Here is a 14,030-nt window from a genome sequence, read left to right on the forward strand (position 1 = left end):
GCTCTGTACCTCAAGGTCATTTAAGATACACCAAAATGGGTGGTATTACAGAAAAGCAGGCAGATGTAGCTCTACAAGGTTACCAAATAATCCGGACTTGCTTCTCGCATTACAAAATACAGAGGTATAAGTTAATCCGGTCTAGACTGCACACATCCAGGTGAACATTTGCAAAAAGTAGGATATGTCAGGGATTTCAAATAAAAAATGGCCAGGACACGGAAATGATGGGTCCAACATAAAAGAAAGCAACAGAAAAAAAATAACCCCTCCAACTTTTACCAACTTTTACCTTTCTACACATGTGTGAGCAAAATAGCCAATGAAAAACGATGTTTCTAACACAACTAGGCATCAGGCTAAACGGTAATCTCAGGGACAGATTAATTTCGATGTATTTAGCAGCAGCCCCCAAATTGTGTTTCCTACTCGCATTTCAGGAGAAAATGACAAAAATCTCATGGGGTTTATGAGTTCATTATACAGCCCATAGTCATTTTTCACTGAGGTAGACCCGAATACACAACCAAAAGTAAAAGAATTCATATTAAAAACACCAGTACTTCATTTTATATGAATGAGTGTACTTTTGAAGAGCGTTCGGTCAAAATTTAAAACATCCTGTTTTTTAAACAGAACTCATTTTACCTTCACATATGCAATTAAGCAGGGCAAAGTTAACTTGCTTATTCTGTAAAGTTAAATGTGTTATATGCAAATATATAAATGTCAGTAGTTATACTTGTTTCTATTGATGATACATCCGCCATTATAAATATCACCAACTATCAATTTGAAAAGTGGATGTTTTCAAAGCCAAAGTGTTGTTCATTAGGATCATAAGTGAACCTTGACAAAAAAAATTTCATCATGGGAAAATCTGGAAAAGTATGGGAACCATGAATAAAATGGATTATCAGTTGAAACAAATTGGGAAGAGAATACATTATCTTTAATTTGTGACCCCTGTCCAAAAATGTGAAACTTCTTGGTGGAATCGTCTATGAAATCTGATTTTGGATGAAAACACCCACATACCTACCCATATTGATCGCTGTTCTATCCGGCAAGTGTCTCCTGTATCATGTGCATTTCTACCTAATATGAAAAAATATGTAAAACTTATAAAATGTCACAAATTAAGATTTGTCATCGTAGCCATAGGAGCCTGAAAGAAGTCCAATCGTCATGTTTTATGAGTAGGCCATCAACCCAACGTTCATGTTTGTTTCCCTATATCACTTTTACATATTGTCTTTATGTTTCAAATTGTTTTTAAAATGCTATATTTCAGGAGGCAATTGGCTGGAGAAATGAATCTAGGCGAGTGTTGGTGTACTTTTCTGATGCCGGTTTTCATTTTGCGGGGGATGGCAAGGTTCACATTTTTTTACCTCATTCTTTTTTATGTCACCATTCTTACATTATTTAAAGGACATTATAATGTAACGCCTAATGAAGGCTTGTGAAGTCAGCAAAATATGAACTCAATTTAATAAATTTACTGCATCTCCAGCAAAAACTTTTTATGAATACCTGCAAACGTATTCAATATCTAAACCATTCACGACTATTATAATATCTAAACCATCACAACTATTACGATATCTAAATTATCACGACTATTACAATATCTAAACCATCACGAATATTATGATATGTAAACCATCACGAATATTACGATATCTAAATTATCACAACTATTATGATATCTAAACCATCACAACTATTACGATATCTAACTTACAACGACTATTACAATATCTAAACCATTATGACTATTACAATATCTAAACCATCACAACTATTACGATATCTAAACCATCACAACTATTACAATATCTAAATCATCATGACTATTACAATATATAAATTATCATGAATATTACGATATCTAAACCATCACTACTATTACGATATCTAAACCACCATGACTATTACAATATCTAAATTATAATGACTATTACAATATCTAAACCATCACGACTATTACAATATATAAATTATCACGATTATTACAATATCTAAACCATCACGATTATTACGATATCTAAACCATCACAACTGTTACAATATCTAAACCATCATGGCTATTACAATATCTAAACCATCACGACTAATACGATAAATGTATGAACTCGACATCATACATAAAATAAGAAAATTTATTTGATATTTGAACGATAGTGCAGAGGTCATTTCTAATTTGATGAATACACAGATTATTAATTTTAATTACATATCAATTGAATGAAGCGAATCTCTTTTTAAAAACATTGAAACTTGACTTGTAAAATATTCGTATACAGGTAATGAGTGTTGTAGCAAGACTTAGATCTAGTTCCATATATATACATTTCCTACAGCTCGAAAATATGCTGCAAAGATAATTTCCCTTAAATAACAATCATCAGTGGAAAATAGTAGGTTGTTGTGACTTAAATTGTGATGGAGTGGATATGAAAGAAGCGAGAAATACACTTACTATATTCATTATGGATGTCATATCTTCGGTTGGATATCTACAGAAAGGTCAAACCTTTATACTGCAGTTAACCCATAAACAATGAAATCATTTGTGTATTAAAGGCAGTTTGCACTGGAAAAACGCACTGGACACAGTAATACAAACCTTTTATACTATTACAAACCCTTACTGGACACAGTGATCGAAACCTTTTGTACAATTACAAACCCTTACTGGATGCAGAAAAACAAACCTTTTACACTATTACCAACCCTTACTGGATAAAGTAATTCAAACCTTTTACACTATTGCCAATTCTGACTGGACACAGTAAAACAAACCTTTTACACTATTACCAACATTTACTAGATGTAATAATACAAACCGTTTACACTATTACCAACTCTGACCAATATTACCAACCCTTACTGTTCATAGTAATGCAAACCTTTTACACGATTACCAACCCTGAGTGGATGCAGTTATTGAAGCCTTTTACACTATTACGAACCCTGACTGGACATAGTTATTTAAGCCTTTTACACAATTACCAACCTTTACTGGATGTAGTAATAAAAAAACTTTTTATACTATTGCTAACATTGAACGGACACAGTAATACAACTCTCTTATACTATTACCAACCCCTACTAGACGTACTGGAACAAACCTTTTGTACAATTACTAACCCTAACAGGCCTAACTGGAAGCAGTAATACAAACCTTTAAAACTATTACCAACTCTGACTGGAAGCAGTAATGCAAACATTTTGCACTATTATCAAATCTAACTGGACCCACTAATACCAAACTTTTAAACTGTTACTAATCCTGAGTGGATGTACTAATACAAACCTTTTACACTATTTCCAACACTGATTGTACACAGTAATTCAAGCCTTTCACACTATTACCAACCATTACTGGACATAGTAATGCAAACCTTTTACACTATTACCAGCTGTGAGTGGACACAGCAAAACAAACCTTCTTTACTATTACCAACCCTGACTAATATTACCAACCCTTACTGGATACAGTAAAACAAACCTTTTACACTATTACCAACCCTTACTGGATAAAGTAATTCAAACCTTTTACACTATTGCCAATTCTGACTGGACACAGTAAAACAAATCTTTTACACTATTACCAACCCTTACTAGATGTAATAATACAAACCGTTTACACTGTTACCAACTCTGACCAATATTACCAACCCTTACTGTTCACAGTAATGCAAACCTTTTACACTATTACCAACCCTGACTGGATGCAGTTATTGAAGCCTTTTACACTATTACCAACCTTTACTGGACGTAGTTATTTAAGCCTTTTACACTATTACCAACCTTTACTGGACGTAGTAATAAAAAATATTTTTATACTATTGCTAACATTGAACGGACACAGTAATACAACTCTTTTATACTATTACCAACCCCTACTAGACGTAATGAAACAAACCTTTTGTACAAAAATACAACTCTTTCATACTATTACCAACCCCTACTAGACGTACTGAAACAAACCTTTTGTACAATTACTAACCCTAACAGGCCTAACTGGATGTAGTAATACAAACCTTTAAAACTATTACCAACTCTGACTGGAAGCAGTAATGTAAACATTTTGCACTATTATCAAATCTAACTGGACCCACTAATATCAAACTTTTAAACTGTTACCAACCATGAGTGGATGTACTAATACAAACCTTTTACACTATTTCCAACACTGATTGTACACAGTAATTCAAGCCTTTCACACTATTACCAACTCTGATTGTACACAATAACGCAAACCTTTTACACTATTACCAACTCTGGATGCAGTAATTCAAACTTTTTGCACCATTAGCAACCCTGACTGGATGTAGTAATTCAAACCTGTTAGACCATTATCAACCCTGAATGGATGTCCTAATACAAACCTTTTACACTATTACCAGCCCTGACTGGATGTACTAATTCAAACCTTTTACACTGTTACCAATCCTGACTGGGCATAGTATTTCAAACTTTTTAGACTATTACCAACCCTGAGTGGACGTACTAATACAAACCTTTTACACTATTACCAACCCTGAATTGACACATCCGACAACCCTAGGGATATAGCATAAGCTTTCCTGTACTTAGTACTGGCTAGCCTATGATACTCATGTTTAATGACACTGTTACCACATTATGTACATAGTGGTATCTTTTATTTGGTCCCATATTATTAACACTGCATCTACCCATATCACTGTTTAATGCATGTAAAGAAACACATTCTGAAAATAGAAGATCTGTCTTTAGATTGATAGTATCTATTAATATTGAAACCATTTTTGTCACAAATGAGTTTAGGCATACCTTTGCTAGCCACAGCATCCTTTTTTACACACCTCTACATAGTACAAATTATAACCTTGACTGGCCATGGTTCCACTCCATACACATCTCTACATAGTACAAATTATAACCTTGGCTGGCCATGGTTCCAGTCCATACACATCTCTACACAGTACAAATTATAACCTTGGCTGGCCATGGTTCCAGTCCATACACATCTCTACATAGTACAAATTATAACCTTGGCTGACCATGGTTCCAGTCAATACACATCTCTACATAGTACAAATTAAAACCTTGGCTGGCCATGGTTCCAGTCCTTACATGTCACTACATAATACAAAATTATAATCTTAAATACAGAATAAGACTGATATTTTGCACACTGAAAAATCAAAGCTTCTTGTATTTTGCAGCTGGCGGGTCTCGTTCTGCCAAATGATGCCAAGTGTCATCTTGACTCCGAGGGAGTATATGTAATGGAGAAAGTTTTAGTAAGTGTTGATTCTACAATTAAATTGTCATTTGCCTATATTATTAGAGACTAGTGTTTGTCATTAATATTCTTTTAGATGGCATACGGTTTTCAAAATCAATGATTCGTACATAATTGTTAGCAGAAAGTCTCACCATTCTCTGATAATGTTGTTGCCTACATTAAAAATGGTGTTAACCTTTTTCTTGTTCAAACATTTTCAGGACTACCCATCTCTTGGACAACTGGCAAAGGTGCTGGATGACAACCAAATAAACGTGTTTTTTGCTGTGGAGAGCAAGTCACTTCCTTTGTATGAAGACTTCTGCAAGATGTCTTCCCAGGCTAGTGCGCTATCTTTTGATGTACAATCAGCTCAGAAAATTCAACAGGCCATTGTTGACTACTATAAGGTACATTATGATATAAAGTGTTGAATAACTGCGGGACAAATATATTATTTTCTTTTATTCCACCCTATTTTGTTATATAATTGTAGAAGTTGATTGAATATCACCTTCTTGTTTGCTCTTTTCTTTCTGCAAGGTTACAATGCTGAAATGTTCTTGTCTTCATCTATTGTTGGTTTAGTGTAGATTATTATTATTATTATTATTATTATTCACATATATGTCGTTTATACATATGATCATACCTCAAGTTTATTTAAATATATGAAATAAAATTGATATATTTTTTTACATAATTAATTTCCAGCAATCAACGTGAGAACAACAGAGAAACAGTAGAATCTGCAAAGCACTTACAAAATATCATCTACCATCATGTTCCATTAATCATATGTTTTCTATAATGTGAAAGTAATCTAAAAACACCTGCTATGAGCTATTTATTCCAGAGTGTTAAGTGCGACAGATTAATAACTAGAAGGCTCAGAGATCATTTTGTACATCTATCAATAAAGTCATATTTCATGACATTTGCTGTTAATGGACCTTACTTTAAAACAGGAAAGTATTAATAAGAAAAGTCTAACGATTTTGTTCTGTAAAGGTACAGATAGCCTTAATACAGACATGCCTATCGTCCCACATTTTGCATGTTAGTCATGCAAAGTGCCCAAATTTGCCTTTACATCTTGCAAATATGCATATAGTGTTGAAAATCTACTAAAGTGGGGATAAAACATCCGCATGTAATAAAATATGCTATCACCGACCAGAACAGGAAATTATCAAATCTGAGCATGCATGATGGTTACTATAGCCATTCAAACACTTATGTTCTGAGGTGGTTCTAATGCAAAAATCTACATTCACAGATTCTTTTACATTCTGTTTAGAATGAGTTGTTTTTGATTCTGGACATAAACATTCATGGCTTCTAGAAAGCAATTGGATATCGATGAAAGTGATTCAAAACTTACAATTAAAAAAAAATTGCTCACAATGCTTTAATAAAGAACATACTGAAGAGTATGAATTAATACAGCCATGAAAAAAATACAGACTGCAACATCTGTAATTGTGATCTTTTAATAAAGTCAGGAGGAATGTTTGATATATGCAGACACGTTTCAGGAAAAAAGCATTCCGACCTTGAAGAAGAAGTTAAACACTCTAAGAAAATGGCTTGATTGTTTGCATTATCGGCTGGATCTAGTGTGACTTCATCTTCTATGTCTAAGTCTGATGTAATTAGAGCTGAAGTTATGTTAATAGATATTGTTGCAGAACTCTATCTATGAGCGCACTTGATACATTTTCAATGGCTTTTAAGATGGTGTTTAGTGACTCTGACATTGCTAAACAATTTCAGTGTGGCAAATCAAAAGGAACTGCTGCTGTTAAAGAAATAGAGGCCAATACTACATTAAAATTAGCTGAAAGAATGTGGAATTGCCCATGCACTGTTTCTACAGTGGAAGCAATGATCATGGAAACTTCAAGATTCTTCCTCTTGTTATCGGAACTGTTGATCCAGTATCATCATCAGTAACATCAGACATTCTCTCTATCTCTGTTGGTGAACACTCTGCAACAGTCAAAGAAATATTCTATCTGATACAGAAAGTATTATAAGTTCATGACATTCCTTAGAAGAATTGCTTGGCTCTTGGGTCTGACAGTGCCCCTGTGATGGTTGGGAAGGACAGAGGAGCCTATGCGTTTATGATTCAAGAGCAACCGAATTTATATCTTTCAGGCTGCGTGTGTCACCTGATACATATAGCAACAGAAAAGGGTGCTGCATGTCTGCTACTTAATGTTGACCAGCATTTGATTGATGTGTATTATTATTTGGACAAAAGCATAAAACTTCAAGCTGTGTTCAAAGATATGCAGATCCTGCATGATACAAAAGCAAATAACATTCTAAAACATGTTTCAACTAGATGGCTACGCATCAACAAGTGCTTATAAAGACTTCTGGTCAACTAGGACCCTCTTCATGAATTTTTCAAAGAGCAAGAGAGGTCTGCATCATTCAGATCTTTAAAAGAAAGAGTAAGCAAGCTGAGAGTCACTTTCTCTTCTCCAACAAATTGCCTTGTATGTCTTTTCCTGGTAGATGCTCTAAAACTATTTGATGATGTGAATACAGAACTACAGTGAGAAGCACCATTAATACATGTGCTAAGAAGACATCTTGAAAAGCTTCTTAATCAGTCTCTCACAGAAAGAGGATAAAGATATTCTGATTGGACAACCTGCAACAGACTTTATTGCTAGAAAAGATGAGGACCACCTGAGAGAACAGGGGCTGCAAGATTTGTATGACAGGTTGTGTTCCTGTTAATATTTGAGAGGATATATTTCAGTTATTCATTGGAACTACAAAGTGCTCATTGATTATTTTCATACTTAATCACTATTTTGGTATCATTGCTAATTCATTCAAGGATATTTCTAATTATATCATTGCGATACATCAAAACCATTGATACATCAACTCTATTCCAGGCTATTGGTATGTCAACACTTTCAAAATTTTAATTCATTTGGGGAATGACTGGAATTTATTCGGAATACTCTATAGTTTTTGGACTTGTAATAGAACGCTTAAGACTATTTGTGATTAAATTCACATTACTCTAATTTTTTTTTAAATTTTTGCTTTGTGTTCTCGGGAAATAAATTATTTGTCGAATGTTGCAAAACTTATTTGTTTTTGCTCCTTTCTGTTCCATGTTTAAAGACCATCAAGTAGTAATATTCGAAATGAGTGTTTTCGACTCAGCACCTAAATAATCAGGTGTAGTATCATCAGATAATAGGGGTTTGGTTACTGCTCTAGGTCAAAGCCTTTTCCCTGGTATCACATGCAACTGTATATTTACGTGCCAGCCCACACACTTGCTGCTGCCTGATGTAAGAGGAATGTCGTGGGAATGTCACCTAGACCAGTAATCATATCAATCCCATTATCATACTACTTCAAAGGCTACATCCCTAAATGTTGGATTTATGCACATGAGTGTAACTCATGTGAGCCCCATTAGTGAAGTTCCCATGATGCACTGCAGGGTAGATCGATTTACATACATAGAAACACACTGCTTGTAAATCAGTGATTTGTTTAGGGTCTCTAATGCCTAGATTACATGCCTATGCTCGGAGTCATAAGTGTTTATATGTTTCCACTAATTGTAATCATTGTGCATTTATATGCAAGGGGATCTAAGGGAGCATATTTCTTAGTTGATGAAGTGTGTGACACTTATATAAGGGTTAATAAAGGACATTCTTTCATCAGTTACATATATTAACTAAATTCTTGGCATCCATCCATCTACGGGAGACGATGGCGTAGCTCCAAAGTACGCTTCTGCTTATCCTTCTTTTTAGCTCTCTTTTCAGCTTGTTTTATTCTTCTCTTTTCCTCTGCGTTTTGAACTCCCTGCCTGACAGCTAGACGCCAGCTGGAATGGTTGTTTGCACAGCTCTCCCAGTCATTGACATTGATGTTTGCTGTCTTCATATCCTTCTTGCAAACATCTTTGTAGCACAGATGTGGTCGTCCAGTTGGTCGTGCACCTTCTGCTAACTCCCCATATAACAGGTCCTTGGGAATGCGACCTGGGTCCATTCTCTTGACATGGCCAAGCCAGCGAAGGTGCCTCTCGCTGAGTATGGAGAACATGCTGTTCATGTTGGTGCGTTCTAGAACCTCTGTGTTGGGTACTTTGTCCTGCCACTGGATGTGCAGAATGCGCCGCAAACATCTCAGGTGGAAGCTGTTGAGTTTCCTCTCGTGTCTTGCATAGGAGGTCCATGTTTCGCTGCTGTAGAGAAGTGAGCTGAGCACGCAGGCTTGGTAGACCGCAGTTTGGTCTTCTCTGTGAGGTTGGGGTTGTTCCAGACCCTCTGGTTAAGTCTGGCCATCACTGCTTCTGCCTTGGCAATCCTGCCGCTCACCTCAGAATCAATGGAGAGTGAGCTGGAGATGTTAGACCCGAGGTATGTGAAGTTCTCGACAACTTCCAAATTGTACCCATCGATGGAGACAGAGGGAGGGGAGTCTGTGTCCTGTGCCATGACATTCGTTTTCTTCAAACTGATGGTCAGTCCAAATTCCTTACATGCATGGGAGAGGCGGCATACCAGCTGCTGAAGTCCATCTTCCGTGTGTGATGTCAAGGCTGCATCGTCGGCAAAGAGCAATTCACGGATGAGTACCTCTGTGACTTTAGTCTTAGCACGGAGACGGGCGATGTTGAACAGCTTGCCGTCAGCCCTGGTATGGATGTACACTCCCTCGCTGCAGTCCTTGAATGCGTACTGGGGAAGTATGGAGAAGAAGATGGCAAAGAGCGTCGGTGCAAGGACACAGCCTTGTTTGACTCCGCTAATGACTGGGAATGCTTCAGATGTTGCGCCATTGAAGCACACTGTGCTGTGCATGTTCTCGTGGAACGACATAATGACAGCAAGCAGACGTGGGAGGCAGCCGATCTTCTGCAGGAGTCTGAAGAGTCCACTCCGACTAACCATGTCAAACGCCTTCGTCAGGTCTATGAAGGCAATGTAGAGGGGCATCTGCTGCTCGCGACACTTCTCCTGCAGCTGACGTAGTGAGAAGATCATGTCTACAGTTGACCTGCCGGCTCGAAATCCACACTGGGACTCTGGGTAGACGCGGGAGGCTAGGATCTGCAAGCGCGCCAAGGCAACACGGGCGAAAGCCTTTCCGACGATGCTGAGGAGAGAGATGCCCCGATAGTTGTTGCATTCGCTATGGTCTCCTTTGTTTTTGTACAAAGTGACGATGTTGGCGTCACGCATGTCCTGTGGGATGTATCCCTGTTCCCAGCAAAGGCACAGGAGTGTGTGTAGGGGCTGGAGCAGTGCTGGTTTTCCGCTCTTGAGGACTTCAGGCGGAATGCCGTCGCTTCCAGGAGCCTTCCCACAGGCAAGGCAATCGATGGCTTTTCCGAGCTCTTCCAGGGTGGGTTGTGTGTCTAGCTTCTCCATGACAGGCAGGTCTGGAATGGCGTCCAGGGCAGTTCCAGTGACATTGTTTTGGGTTGCATATAGCTCGAGATAGTGCTCAACCCATCGCTGCAGTTGTTTCCCCTGGTCTGTGATGACTTCGCCCGTCTTGGACTTGAGGGGGGGGGGGCGGTCTTGTAGCTGGGGGGGGGGGGCCTGTCACCTTTTTGATACCCTCATACATTCCTCTTGTATCCCCGGTGTCAGCAGCTGTCTGTATGCTGTTGCAAAGGTTCAGCCAGTAGGTGTTGGCACAGCGGCGGGCGGTCTTCTGAGCGTTATTCCTTGCAATCCTGAGGGCTTGTAGTGTTCTGGGGCTAGGTGCAGACTTGTATGCCAGGAGGGCTTTCCTCTTTGCCTCAGTCACGGGCTACATCTCCTCCCAGTTTGCCTCATACCAATCGACATTCTTTCGCTCCCTCTTCCCGTAAGCTGTGATGGCTGAATTGTACACAGAGTCACGGATATGGGACCATTTGGAGCCAATGGTGTCATCAGGTGTCACTTTGGTGAGGGCTTCCTTCTGTTTGCTGATGAACTGCTGTGTTTTCTCTGGGTTGCTTGCACGGCAGGTGTTGATGCGTGGGTGACCCTTCTTCTTGGCGTGGTGCAGTTTCTTGGGTAATATTCGCACCTTGCTGGCCACGAGGGAATGGTCCGTGTCACAATTGGCACTGTGGTAGATGCGGGTAAGGAGGACACTGGCCAGTTCTGTACGCCTGGTGATGACGAGGTCTAGCTGGTGCCAGTGGCGTGAACGTGGGTGTCTCCACAACACCTGGTGGATCTCCTTGCATTTGAAGAAAGTGTTGGTCACACATAGGCTGTGGGAGCAGCACATCTCCAGCAGTCGCTGACCATTCTCGTTGATCTTGCCCCTTCCGTAAAAGCCGAGACAGGTGGACCAGGCCTCATGGTCAGCTCCCACTCTAGCATTGAAGTCTCCTAGTAAGTAAAGGCTTTCATTGTTGGGGATACTGGATATTGCCTGATCCAGAGCCTCATAAAACTTGTCTTTCTCCTCGTAGGTGGAGCAGAGGGTTGGGGCGTACACGCTAAAGATGTTGACCGGGCCTAAGGATGTTGACAGCCGGAGGGCAAGGATTCTCTCAGTACCTGATGATGGAGGTTCAATGAAGGCGATTAGCGTGTTCTTAACGGCAAAGCCTACACCATGCTGCCTAGGTTCATCCAAGGGCTTCCCCTGCCAAAAGAATGTGTAATTGACTTCCCTGATGGTGCCGCTGTCAGCCAGTCGGGTATCCTGGAGGCAGGCAATGTCGATGTTCAGTCGGGAGAGTTCTCTGTCAATGACGGCAGTCTTCCGTGCATCGTCGATCTGCTGCAGGTCAGTGGTCAATCCAGGACACATGGTCCTGATGTTCCAGGTTGCAAAACGAAGAGTTGGAGTCTTTTTATTTCTTCTTTTAGTCTTTCCTGGTGCAGAGTTTTGTGGCCCACTTGTCGAGATGGTTCTCTAAGCTCCACGCACCCAGTGAAGCAGGCAGGCCATGGCGGGCAGCACCTTACTGACTGGGGGCTGCCCAGCTTGAGGCGGGCGGTAGCTGTCCAGTGAGACCTGGTGATCTCTCCCACCGTCAGAAGTAACCCCTGACGCCAAGTTCTACACCAATCGAGCTTTGACTTAGAACCGGTGAACTGCTACTTCTCGTGTTGTGCCGACGCCGTACGACGACGCTGGAGTGTCCTCTCCAGTGGAGCTATGAAGCCTGGGCAGGGTGGTATGGAGAATCAGCTGTTGCCCATGCAGCAGATCCCCACTCTCCACGCAGCTGGTGTGCCCAAGGGAACAACGAATGCCGATACAGCTTGGCACCAACGGCGTCGCAGGAGTTGCCGGAATGACGTTGAAGTCAATGTCATACCGCCTTAGGGACTCCATCTCCGGATTTTCTGTCGGGGTTTACTCCCTTAGCCTTTCCCATGAGTGGGTATAGCCACAAGGCAGCAGAGGTTTGGAATCGGAGTTTTCCTTCTCCTATATGAGCTACCATCCAAGGTTTACGAGTCCCATCTACCCGAAGCAACTGGTTTTAAGGCGCCAGTGGGCCGCCTTCACCCCTTCTCCTGTTAGTAGAAAACATGGTCTGCCGGGCTTCAAATCTAAGCCACTCGCGAAGGCCAGGAGCTGGATTTTAGTTGACAGAGGCAGTAAGAGACGCAGGCCGTATGGGGCATTTTGGAGGATTGGGGCGCTTGTCTCCCACTCCCACCCCGGGCAATGTCAACCTTAGACCACATATGTTAACTAGATAGTATACTAACATGCTAGAAAAATTATGAACATTTAGGAAATACTGTATTACTATTACGAGAACACGAATAATACTGTAATATTTATGACAGGGTAATGAGCATTATTCACTAGTATTTAAGGTCTCTTTCTTACGGTATTAACTTACTGTATAATTTGCAATATGCTGAAAAAATCATTTCAATACAGTGTTGTAATGTCTAATATTGAACAATATTGACAAAATTCTCATTAAATTGGAACAGTCATATGTCGTATCTAAGAAAAACTTGTTTAATATCAAACTTATTGGTTTGGTTATCATTAATGTTATAAATCTATAAACTTTGTCAATTTCAATGATTGATACAATTACTCCATTATAAGAGATCAAAAGAGACCTCAAGAGATCAATAGAGAGAGAGAGATCATCTGTTATACAAGTAGATGTTTCCTGTAAGCATAGTGGCAAATAGTCTTTGAGTAGTCACATGGAATACACAGCTAGCCTGATTGCAGAACAATAGACACCATTATGTAATTGAGCTGTACACAACTTCAACAAGAGACAAAAGCAGACAATTTACAACTAGACATCAGTCATCAGTCAAGATTGAATAAGAATGTAGCTAAATATATCCAGAAGGATGAAGTGACTGGCTCTCAAACTTTCCATCGAGTAAATGAGGATGACAATGTGAAGTGGTAGACCTGGGAAAGTTCAGTCTATATATTTGCCATAGTCCCAAACAGTTTTGGGGAAAACATAGCGTGTGCTTACTATTATCTTTCAGTCAATATGTTTCATGGTTGAAACATCCAGAAAAGCATGGATTGGCTTAAAGTTCATAATTTGAAAGATTAAGGAATAATAATAATAATAATAATAATAATAATAATAATAATAATAATAAAGAGAACAAATTGGAATGGTCAATTCACCGTGTTGAATATCTTCTGGTTTGTCCAGATGTTACATACAGGTAGTTTTTCTATGTCAATGGATGTTGTACACTCCAAAATTACTAATGTTGATATGGTG

At 39.3% G+C, this 14,030-nt stretch overlaps 1 protein-coding gene across 1 annotated transcript in view; it reads left to right on the top strand.

Annotated features, from left to right (window-relative positions):
* LOC149769945 (integrin beta-1-A-like) overlaps positions 1-14,030 on the top strand; it is a 91,338-nt gene that overhangs the window by 40,771 nt on the left and 36,537 nt on the right. The window contains exons 9-11 of the mRNA XM_089949634.1: positions 1,295-1,378; positions 5,223-5,300; positions 5,506-5,694. Of these exons, the coding sequence (XP_089805760.1) occupies positions 1,295-1,378; positions 5,223-5,300; positions 5,506-5,694 (351 nt within the window). The remainder of the gene's footprint in view (positions 1-1,294; positions 1,379-5,222; positions 5,301-5,505; positions 5,695-14,030) is intronic.

This window comes from Sinohyriopsis cumingii, unplaced genomic scaffold (assembly GCF_028554795.1).
Source record: "Sinohyriopsis cumingii isolate HCF-2022 unplaced genomic scaffold, ASM2855479v2 utg002966l, whole genome shotgun sequence".
Lineage (NCBI taxonomy): Eukaryota > Metazoa > Mollusca > Bivalvia > Unionida > Unionidae > Sinohyriopsis > Sinohyriopsis cumingii.